Source organism: Nestor notabilis, unplaced genomic scaffold, assembly GCF_000696875.1.
Source record: "Nestor notabilis isolate BGI_N333 unplaced genomic scaffold, ASM69687v1 scaffold7148, whole genome shotgun sequence".
Lineage (NCBI taxonomy): Eukaryota > Metazoa > Chordata > Aves > Psittaciformes > Psittacidae > Nestor > Nestor notabilis.
In genome coordinates this window covers 54548-66810 of record NW_009941412.1, presented here as the reverse complement: position 1 = coordinate 66810, position 12263 = coordinate 54548, and the positions used below count along the sequence as shown (strand labels likewise).

General features: G+C 39.8%; 1 protein-coding gene across 1 annotated transcript in view; it reads right to left on the bottom strand.

The window, feature by feature from the left end:
- Positions 1-12263, bottom strand: part of BEGAIN (brain-enriched guanylate kinase-associated) — a gene marked incomplete at both ends in the record, with an annotated part of 63666 nt that continues 51403 nt past the window's right edge. Inside the window, 3 exons of the mRNA XM_010020866.1 lie at positions 1-1368; positions 4612-4695; positions 7741-7848. Coding sequence (XP_010019168.1) covers positions 1-1368; positions 4612-4695; positions 7741-7848 — 1560 coding nt within the window. The remainder of the gene's footprint in view (positions 1369-4611; positions 4696-7740; positions 7849-12263) is intronic.

Sequence of the window (12263 nt, the reverse complement as noted above, 5' to 3'; positions counted from 1 at the left end):
CAGGGTTCCGTATAATTGTGCTTTTGTAAGGCTGTCCTTCCGAGTCAAACCAGTACTCCCAGTCCGTTGAAACTGCTGCTGTTTGCTGTGAATACCCGAGTGGCTTCCTTGCTCCATGGAAGACTGGTGGATTTCTGAAGCCTCCACTGAACTCTGATTGAGGGATTCTGCTGAGCTGTTGGGGCTCACGTCCACGTATTCTCTTTTCAGAACTGGGCTATTTTCAATGTTTTTGCTACTGCATAACTGGACAGTGATCCTTTCATTTTTTTGGTCCCTTGATTCTTTTGTTTTGTAAGTGGGCAATTTGTCCTGTTTACAGCTAGTGCTGATGTCAATATTCAGGCCACTGTCTGCTCTCAGGAAGCAAGAATCCACAAGTCTGCTTTGGCAGATATCGTCTCCCTCTGAGCAGCTATCTGCTTTATAACTAGCATAGATGGGGCTTGTTCGACTGTCTCCCTTCTTAATAGGGCTGCTGTAGTACTGCTCTGAAAAACTACAGGGCGACAGCCTGTCTGTGTTCCTGTAAGAGTATGCACCAATGTCCTCCACACTTAACTGCCTCCATCGCCCAGGTAAGTCTTCTTCTGAAAGGTGGGTGTTCCTGCACTCGTTCCTCATTTTCTGATTCGCTAAAGCCTGCTGAGGTGTTATGGCTGAGAAATGAAAAGGTTCGTTTGCATATGGAGGCAGAGTCCTAGTAAAAGTGGGTGAGTTCTCGTTGTCATCAGCGGCAAGCTCCATGTGCTGCGCGGGTTTGGACTTGGCAAACCTAGGACTTCCCTGATGCTCGTAACCTGAAGGTGACTTTCTTTCAAATAGTTCATCTCTGTTGCTCATGTAGATTGCTTGCTGAGAGGCTGTCAGTGTGTTGGCTTGGGCATTCTCCTTCTCCTCGGATGTGACACTGAAGCTGGAATAGGAGCTGGAGGTTGGCAGAGAGGTAATGTACTCTGGGAAGGCTTCATGAGAGAAACTGGAATGGAAACCATCTTCTTCAACGGTGCTGTCTGTGGAGTTCTGGGACCGCAGAAACCCCATGTCTTTCACTTGTGTGTCCACACTCTGCCTCCTCTCCCTCCTCCTCTCCTCAGGGCAGTAAAGGGCAGTGTCACTGCAGTAAATGTCTGACTTGTACTGGGGCCTTTGTCCGAGTTTTCCATCAGAGTCCTGAAAATTGAGATCCCTTGTAGGTGGGCTTGACAAGTGTGAAGACAAACGGTTTGGATCTGGTTTTTCCAGTACTTTGGCAATGACACAAGTGGGTATGGTATCAGCGTAAGACGTGTGGCACAAGGGGACAGAAAGGCTACACCCATGTTTTTCCAGATGGATGCTGACTCTTTCCTGAAAGTCAGATGGCAACTGTAACATAGAAAGATGGCAAAGGGGAAAGGAGAATAGGGTACACATCAGTACTGGTGTCTGCTTGGGCTTATACAACATGGATAGATGAGTGCTTTTTATAAGATTACATAGCTCACATATGTAACCACATATGTAACCATATATGGTTCTTTGACTAATGTGATGGCCACGATCTTTGTGCATTTCTGAAAACAAACATGATCAAATGGCTTTCATTTATTTACTTAACATTTGTAAATCTTCATCTGCTTCCCCTCATTGAAAGCATTTTGAAATGGAAAGGTTTCCTTCCAAATTAATTCACATTGGATAGAAATTATATAAAGAATGTAGAAAACAACGATCTTAAAAAGGCAGGTAGAGATCTGCAGCCTACAGCAACACTTTCCAGAGAGTGTGCATGGGTGTGATTTGCATTTGGAATGTGGGGGGGGGTACAGAGGTCGCTGCTGGGATGAGGAAAGACAAGGAAGAGATCAGGTGTATTCTATTTTTATTTTGCCTTTCTTTGAGCTCATCTTGCCTCCAACCCAGTGCCAAATTGGCTGCTGCCCTCCAGCGTCACATCTGATAAACAATGCTGTTTGAAGAAGCAGGAAAGTTGGTTTGACTGACACTTAAAACAGTGGTACTGGCTGCTATGACAGCAGCTGTGAAGAAGCAAATCAGACCAGTTTCCTTGCCCCAGCAATTGGATATGGGCTTGTCAGATCAACAATCCACATAAGCCTCAACATGTACCCGTCTTCCAGCAGATGCTAGCTAACTGCTTTTCTGGTTTCTTTACTAAACTGACAGAAATGAGAGCTAAGACCTGAGTTTACATTATGATTCCTGTGTCAGACTAATCAGAATTAACCCATGTCCACTATGTATCAGAAATCATACAGTTTTTGCAGAAAGCCAAGATCCGCTCTGTGGACAACAGTTCCACCTGCCATTCTGTCATATGGACCAGAAGAGACTGAGACACCACATTCCTTGGTGCGGCTTGAAAGTCTGGTAGGTAATGTCTATGCAGGTATCACCAAGTATGCTTGCCAGTCACATTTTCTCTGCCTTGCTCATTTCAGATCTCTATCAATGATGAGAAAGGGATATAAGAGACAGCTGCATGATGTTTGTCACTCAGTATTTCCTGCTGGAAATCAGAACTCATGTTCAGACTAAGTTTTGAGTTTGTGACTGTGATAGCTCCTTTGAAATCCATGTTGATTTACTGCACTTAGGAATTTGTCCCTTGAATGCTTGGCTGAATTTTGATTTACTCAGCACTTTATTTATTTTTTTATTTTAAGTTCCTCTACCAAGTAATCAGTGGCCATCCTTCTAGCCCTAAGAATCTCACTCCCTCCTTTACTTTGTTTCTCTAGGGGAGTCAATCCTAAAAGTACTGAAGTCATCCCCCTCCCCTATGCCTTAGGCAAGAGAAATTTAAGGTGCCTGCTCCTCGTAACCATCCTACATTGTATAAGATATGGAGCTCCTCTTTTAGCTTCACTGGGAAGTTTTTGAAGTTGGTTTAATCCCCAAGAGTCAATGTATTCAAAATATGGCATGTTGTGAAATGGCATTCTTGTTAATGTGGAGTAAGATGAGTGTTTTTTCAACCAACAGGCCTTCCAGAATATTTTCGATTAATCATTATGTTGTTAATTAACTCATATGTCTTCCATTGGAAATAAAGAGTATGATATTGCCAATCTGCTGGCAGACAGCAATATTAGTCATGGCAAGTACAGATGCAACAAAGATTGAATAAACAAGTTGTAAAATAGGGCTACTTTAAATTGCCACAGAAACGAGGCTAAGAAATACAGTTCATTTAGCATAAAACTGCTGTATGGGGCAGCTATTATTTTAGTATCCTGTAACACCACTGTTTGATCTGTTTTATATATGCTATTTAGATTATAAAATTCATTAAGAAAAAGAACATTATTTTCTGGGCATTGCACTAGAAACTGGAATTACTAAAACAACATTGCTATCACATTACTATATTGTATAATAGTTTAGGCTTCTGGATAATATACAATACTTTGTCAGGCAATATTCACATTTGTAAGGAATTTATTGTCTGACAGAACATTCACACTTAATAAATACTGGACTTATGAATGAAGACTGCCTATTTAGTTGAGTGTATGACAGTCTGGGAAATTGTGGGGAGGCCCTACATTTGTGGTATTTTTCTGCAAGTGAATCACTAAGTACTTTCAAGGTCCTAGTTCTTGCTAACAAGTAGGGTGCTTTCAACGTGAGTAATGATAATTTCTGGATATGAATTGCTAAGAGAAGTCAGTAACTAGGAAAAAATAACAGAACCAAGATAATGGTTAAATTGGAAGTTCTGTCTCCATTCCAGAAAATCATCACCCATTTGATGGAAGAGTCTTGCATTATCCTTATTTACCAGGTTTGTTTAGTGCTCTGAAGCCATCTACTGCCTTAGAAACTGTTTATACATTCTACATTCAATTTTGCATTATTCCGTTGCAGAACTGCACAAGAGAGACCATTTGGAGAGACATTAACCTGATGGGACTGATAAAAGGAAGGCTTTTCTCATGACCTTTACCAAAGCAATGTACATAAGGGAGGTGCTATTGCTTTGTGTAGGGCCTGCATCACTAAAGATAGCCTTAGTCACTAAGACAATGTTTACCTCCCCTTTGAAGAGTCTGTTTCTCAGGCCTAGTTTCCTGGGAAGCAACTAATTAAAGTTTACACCTTGGAAATCAATCATTCAATGCTCTGGTTGCTTTAGAAAAAGATATTTGTTCTGTCAGTCCATTTTAAAATTTGGGTTTAGAAATTAGCTGGACTGGAAAATAGCTTCAGGAGGAAAATTGATAGTATCATAATCTCTGATGCTTGCAGCATGTCATTTCCCTGCTCTCATGTCCCAGTTTCCCCCCAGCATTTTGCATTCCAGAGTTGTCAGCACTTTGATTTTGCTAAAGCCTTCATTTTTCATGTGATCAGTGCAGGCCCTTTCTACTGGACAGCAGAGGTTTTGGGGAAGAGAGTGCCTCCAAGTTCCATCACTGGCTGTGATTTCATCAGCACCTCCCTCAGCTGCACAGAATACCAAGAGGTGCACAAGCCGTCCTGTTGCTTAAAGAGGGAAAGCAAAGCCTTAAGGGCAAACAAGTTCTGGAGTTGACACGTGTAAAATAACCTGTTTCCCATAAAATAATTATTTCTTTGAATATTCACCAAGGTTGGTCACATTACCTCTGAAAGCTTATGTGCCCTGTCGTAATTCTTGCTGCACTGGAGCAACTGAGCAGCTAAATTGCAGTCCTTCCTATAGAGCTCCTAGAAAAACAAAAAATAGCCTTTTTTTTAAAGTTTGCAAATAGAAAATTTAACAAACAATTTTTACTGAATGTTATCCAGATCAGCACTAAGATGCTACTTTAGAATATGCTTAAATAATCTTATGAGACTGTGGGAGAAATTAATTGCAGAAATACACATTATGTTGTTCTTTAAAAAGAAGGCCTTTGTCTCTTTATAAAACTTTCTTGCTGATTCCTGACTCCTTCCATATCTTGCAGAACACAGCTATACAATTACATTAAATCTCATTGCAAATATTTGATGCTGCAGAACAGGATATTTTTACTGGCTAAGAAATTACCATGAGAATTCCACACAGGGAAGAAGAGAATTTAAGCAAACTGGTTTTATTGTTTTTGTATTGAATGGGAAAATTCAGTACATAGATTTGCTCTTCATCTAAATTTAATGACTGTGTAACTGTATCCTTCAACAGTATCTTTGTGTTCCTGGAGGTAAGAGTTGTATGTTGCTTTTCCTGATCTAGGTGCCATTACAAAAATGTTGGCTTCAGAAGCTGCCTTTATAGGTGAGCATAGATAGAGAAAGAAAGCATAAAGGTACTATGGGCACTAAGCTGTGTTAATCCATAAAATTTAGAAATTGCTTATAGAGAAAAGGTGCTGAACACTGAAACAATTTAAATATTTATTTTTTCTATGGAATTAATATTATAATTTTATTACATGCAGAAGTTTTCTATAAAAAGGAAAGGTGGAAATTCCCTCTGCTTTGAAATACCATTTTAAAGGTATTCCATAATATCAGGTGCAATAAGATGTTCTTGGGAGTCTGTGAGGCGTGGGGTTTGTAAATGTAGTTTTTCTATGACCATTAGTGCATTATATCTTCATATTCAACAGTCTGTAGATACTCTTGGTTTGTATTAGGGTTTTTTTTTGTGTCCGTGTAAGCCTATATACATAGCACCTCTGCCTTAAATGTGCTGGGGAGATAAATCCTTTTATGTTGGTCTTAAATTTTATGTTAGCAGAGACTGGTTTTATTCCTGAAAACAGCAGGAAACAGTAGGAATTCAAGAATTCAATTTAGAAGCAAAATCTGTTGCATGCACATGTGATCCTGACATGTTACATGCACATTAAATCTATAATGCTGCACAGTGTCTAGCACAGAGAAGTACTCCAGGTCCCCTATGGCATTAGTAGGCACACAAAAATGAAATCACTCCAAAATCAAATCCTTTCTTCAAAAGCTGTGTGCCTCTGTTTCTGTGAAGCGGTTGTCATGGAGAGTACAAAAAGCATTTCTGACGCTTTATTTTTAGCAGCTTTAAAAATTAATAGGGAAAAATGACATGTGCGTTAAATGCACCATGTGTACTTTGTTCTCCGCATGCTGGTACATGCCATGGGACTGGAGTGACTCTGTCCTTTATAGTTTACCTGAATGGTAACAAGCCACATATGTGGCAGCTAGAACATTAATTGGCAATTAATGCCAAAAATGTTTCCCATAATCTAAAACATGTATTTGCATCAAAAGTGTAATTTTACATATCTGTCAGAAGAATAAGGGAAATATAATTAAAGGAAGAAATACTGGCAAGATAAAAAGATGTTCACCTTATGTAGGATTCTTCAGTTTAACATTGACTCTACTTATTAGGTATAATCTTAATGGTTTGTTTCATAGTTCTTTATTTTAAAATTTGGAATTTATCCTTCATAAGTAAGGGCAGAATTTTTTCTGTGACTCGACCTCAAGTATAAAGAAGTGGTACTGTTATTTGAGGCTTATTAATCAGTGTAAGCTGCCTTTTAAAAGCTATAAATATTGAAAACTCTTCCTGAAATTGGGCCCAGACCTGGCCCCATGAACTAGTGTAAATGCATGCATACTTTCTGGGAGAGTTTTACAATATTTTTCCCCTCTATTTTAAATCTCAAATAACTCCACTGATTTCAGCTGAGTTAAACTGGATGTATATCCGTGCTTATAAAACCTAAATATAGCCCATAGCATTTACCACATTTCATTAGTTACAGCTATTAAATTTGTGAAATAACTGTTGTTTCAACACAATTTCTATCAAAGTAAAGGATCAGATTGTGAACTCTTTGTTTCCGTTGGAAAGCTATTAATTGCATAGGCACAATTCACATCAAGAGGCATATTAATGGGATCAAATGCTCCCTGCTATGATTAAGAGTTCATATGAAATATGGGAAGTTTGAATGTAAGATGCTGAAAAATAAGTGCTAACAGAAACATGTCTTCTGTATATGAATTTTTTATTAAGTGTCTAAGGAATGGCATAATAATAAACTAAAGACTAAACTAAATGCCTGCAATCTTCCTTTCTTTGCTGCCTTTTTTGCCCCTGGAAGGATTTTATGATCGTGCCAGCTGCAGTATGCATGCCAGTTTTTAATGAGATGCAGGGTGACAATTGCGAGAGATGTTCCCTTTTTCATTCCACATAGACACAGGTAAAATGTCACACATGAACCACAGCTGGGGAAAACCTGGCTCCCTCTCCCTCCAATGATCTGAGCAACCAGGTTGGATCAATCCTACCTTTTACTAGTAGAGCTCACTTGTGCTGGGCATCCCATTTCAGTGAGCAAAGACTGAAAGATCAGAGGAACTGCAGGAAATGTAGGGCTCTGCACTGTGCCTAAAATCCTTATGATCAGTCCTCACTCCATACATGTGTCCACACAATAGCTCTGAGCATGTGCTTCCACCAGTTTGCTGTACTAGGCTGAAACTGATGGCAAAATCAATATAGGAATATTGGCATTTCTCAGAATATTTTTTTCATCAGTTTTGGGTTTGATATAAGGAAACAAATATCAATGAAAAGTCTAAGTCCAATCCTATAGCATAAGGAGAACTGAATTTACAAAATAATGGAACAGTAAACATGAATTATTACTATCGAGGTGACAAGTTACATTTTACGTAAACAACAAGAAATCATCTATAAATTCATGGGAAGTGCATGGCTTTATTTCTGAATATAGTATCAAGATATACCCATAATTAGATACTTACATTGTCTTCTGACAACTTATCTATTGTCACCTTGGCCTCTATTAAGTGATTATTGAGTGCAATTATTTCATGGCTCAAAGCCCGTTTTTCCTCTTCATAATGTTGACCCTGTGGAGAAAATGGAGTAGCGAGTATTTTTTCTACTGTCAGAATATTTCAGAAAAAGGCCCAAAGGTTGATGTAATTCTCAAATCCAGGGAAAAGCACAATAGACTTCCCCTACCCCCCTGTTTTTTCTATTTTCACTCAGCAGATGAGGCAAAGTACTTTGACAATATGCAGGTCAAATTGAGCTCATATTCGGAACCTTCACAAAAAGCCCTAGCTAGCCTGTGCAAAATCATTCAACTGGGCATCAGCTATTCCTTCTTCATCACAAGGCAGGGTTTCTAACCTGGAAGGGACTTGGGCTGATCTTGGCTTTTGCTACAACAATGTTTCAGTTCTGCCATTAGCTCCCATTCTCATTGGAGAGGTGTAACAGTATTTAAAAAGGAAATTAGCTGTGTTGGAGCCAATTTCTTTTTTAGCTGTTGACTGTTCTGTCTGCTTTAAAAGCCCTGAATGAGGTTGTTCATTTCTCAAGGTGAATGTTTGCCTGATTGCAGGCTTAACGCTCATTAGCAGAATGCAACCCCCTGTGGGATAACAGGAAAACTTCTAGCTGCCCACTAATTTAATCTTGTTACCAGTAGGCTGTAACTCCTTATTATAAATGCAAAGAAATCAGTGGGAAAAGTGCCAGTGGTCCATCCCATACTGTGTCCCATTTTCATATTGCAGTGCTTATTGCACTGCCTCATGTATCAAAAATTATTTTGTAACAATCATTTATAATCCTGCCTCCAGGCTTATGTTAATGTTGAAAAGTACAGTAGCTTGCAAATGCTCCAGCTGAGATCAAGGCATCTTCTTTGTGCTCAGAGTTGTACAAGACCATGATAACAAGAAGGTTTGCCAGTTATCTGGAGGGGTAGTTATCTGGAGGAGTATTTTAGAAAGCAGTGTTGCAATAAGAACAGAAAGGAGGGTAACCTTCAATGTACACCTGTTTCATTTGGCAAACTCAATCCAGTGAGTAATTCACAATCCCACTTCCCATTCTAAAATTGTTAAAGTAATTTGTGAAGGACTTTCTCCAGTAGGATGATTGTATTAGCTACTGAAATTTCCCAAATGCCATATTGCCGGGGTCACACAAAAATCTTCCATCGACGCACACATGACATTGTCAGCTAATTGACAGCAATGGGAGTTATGTTTTGAAGTCTGAATGAATATCAAGGTTAATTATCCAGATGCAAAGCACCAGGCTATATTAAAGAAGGGTGATTAAATTGAAAGTTGCAGCTCTCATGCTAAGTTGCTATTTAAAGAAAAACACCTTCACAAATGGTCTAAGCATGCCTACTGCTTGCACTGAACAGCACAGATATGATTTAAATGTCTTTGTGAAGGTCTGGCCTGGCCTGTGTTAATGTCAGCTTTTTTACAGACCATCTGTTCTCTATTATTGCAAGACCTCTGTCCTGACAGCCCAGCTGTGCCTTGAGTCTGGTTCAGGCTTGACACCTCTCCCATCCTTGTTCCCACTGATCAAGTGCCCCTGCTAGCTGCCTGGAGAACTGTGTCATGGAAAGCCAAAGAGTGGATTTCAGAGCTTGCAGAGCTCCAACCTCAGTGATATTAACAAGACACATGATCTTAGGGGCTGCATATTTTAATTAGGCAGATTGACATGGTTTTATATGAAGCCCTTAACTCTTATTGATTTTGTTGTGAACTAAGCAACTAGGCACTTCGTAAACCTCCTGGGCATCTGTACACCTCTAGAAATCTGTTTCCTTTGAGAGTAAGACTGAAGATTATATTTTCAAAGGTATTTAGCTGTGTAATGAGGTAGACGGGTGACTACCTGAATACCTGGGAAAAACAAATCCCCTCAATCTTCCCAGTAATTTCATGCTTTTGAAGGATTCAGGTCCACTAAGTACAGACTTAATCTTCCAAAAACTGTTTGCACTAAAGATTTTGTCAGTCCTTGCGTGAAAAGTTGTCAGTGCCAGGGCAGCTGATTTGTAGGACTTCCTTTTGCTCTAGGTCTCTCTGACTTCAGAAAGTGTTGCTCTCACCTAAATACATTGAACTATGTATTGAAATATATTTTACAGGTCATGGAAGATCATCTGATCAATGATTTATAGTCTTCAGCAGAAAGAAGCTCATAAATGGACAGAAGATTCAGGCTTTGGATGCAGTACTTTCCATTGCTTTGAGTAATGCTGAATCTGCCTGAATTGTGGTTTCGTTTTATTTCAGTTATGATAACTTTTGGGCTTTCTTTCTGACTGTGACCTTAAAAAATATTCTGTATTTGTTGAACTGTACAATTTGCCTGAGTCCAAATTTATACTGTACAGGTCAGCAGATAAACACCAAACTAATAAACATCTCAGCAGTGCTGTGGAGGAGGGAGAGTGAGAAAGAAAGGCCACTCCCAATCTTCTTCACCAGTATATGTTTGCATGTGCATGTTGCTCTTGAGATCAGTGTTGTTGACACAAGCAAAGAGCCTGTCTTACTGTGGCAAAATGGACTGGCCTAAGGATGGACAGGACCCTGAAAGGCTTTTGCATATGGACCACATACTGTGCGTCCATCTTTGAAAGTTCAGGGCTTCAGCTAGATCTTACTGTGGTCCAGAGATGGCAACAAGAGAACAGAAACTTAATCCTGACAGCACCTTGGGAAAATGATGCAGCTGGAATAGATGGTAGTGCTGGATCACTGCATTAAAAGGATTGCTGGTTACTGGGGACTGCAACTTTGAGCTCTCCAGTTCCAGTCAGACAACCATATTTTCAGCATCCGGTATAGATGTGAGAGAGGGATGAAAGGAGGATGGGAATCATAATATCAATGCCGGGATTGTGAGTTACAAATAGAAATGCTTATTTCACTTATAAACACTTTTGGCAGCTCCCTCTATTTCTGGTAGCTTTCAGATGCTTGGTCCTCCTGCTCTTCCATAAGGACGGTGATGTGTCTTGTCTCCTTTTGGCACCATTTTCTGCTCTGCAGGTGCTAACAACCTCTCTCTCAAAACTCAGTAACAGATTAAGTTAATGGTGTTATTGATATGCCAATAGCTTGCAGCTGGGTTGAGGGTTCCTGAAGTCCACTCCAAAATGCCATAGCTATAGGCTGCAAAGGGCTCAGCTTCTGGTGGATCTTTGTTCAAAAATCTTTGTTGAGTCAGCTCAGTGCATCTTGCCCCTGCCTCCTCCCCAGGCACAGAGCCAGCATAAAAGAATACAGCTCCACAGTGTCTGACTAACACGAGAGAACTGCAATCATGTGCCCACGTCTGAGTCAGAACAAATATGTACTGCTGGGTGACTCCAGCAGTGCACAGCCCTCATAGTAATGTTGGAAGATCCAAGTGGTCAGAGACCTTGCTCCTAGCCTGGATGAGCCTCACTGCTTCCTGCTCAGATCTGATGAAAGAATTTAGTATCTGCTCTTGACAAAGGGAACAAATGATATAATAAAAGATATAATCTCTGAAACCTTGTTTTTCTTATGATTTGTATCTATCATAGTGACAACATTTCTCATATATTTACAGATCCATAAAAATATAAGGTGACACTTTCAAAAGTGTTTGGTATAATCTAATCCCTGCATCTGTTACCTGTGGCATAAGTGGGGTGAAAAGAGTTTTGATAGGTTGATGCAGCATGAAGTAATTAATAGAGAAGTGTATTTTGGAAAGGGGCAAAAGCTAGATAAAAAGATCTTCTTTTCTTGCACATTAGTTGATCTGCAAAGGTTCCTGCTCTAGTCCTTCGGCTCAAATGGAGCAGCCTAAAAGTTGGCTGTCTCTCTAGTAATGTTTCAGTTTCCCTTCAATGCTTTCCAGCAGTGGAAATGTGTCCTGCCATAAAGCAGTGTCAGCCTATTAGTCTAGGCTAGGCTACTTACTGTCACCTCTGCTCTCCTGCGTGAGCTTTGAGATGTGTAGAGATTTTTTGATCTCAGTCTCCATTTTGCAAATGAACAATGCAGGTCTGTGGAAATGTCAGCCTTCTCAAACATGGCAAAGTAAATCTGCTCTTGATGTTCCTGCAAGGAACATTTCAACGGATAGCATTTCAAAGATACCGTGAGAATAATGCAATGGCACTAATGGCCATCAAGGTATTAGTGGCCAGCAACATTCCTTTGGAAATAACTCTTCATAAGTAATACCTGAATGACAGACAGAAAGAGAGACTTGTTCTATAATGAATACCACCCAAGTGGCAAAGGTACCCCATTGTGAATACCTGTACAAAGGTTTACTCCAAGGTTTTTGGGTGTGGAATACAGGAAGAACTTTTTTCTTCACTACTGTGCTTGTCCAGGAGGAAGATAGCACTTCCAGAGGAGAAATTCCCCACCTTTTTAGACCAGTGTAACACTTTTAACTTGGTACTTTTCTCACAGAGGACTAGTCATGATGTTTTAATTGCAAATATTAA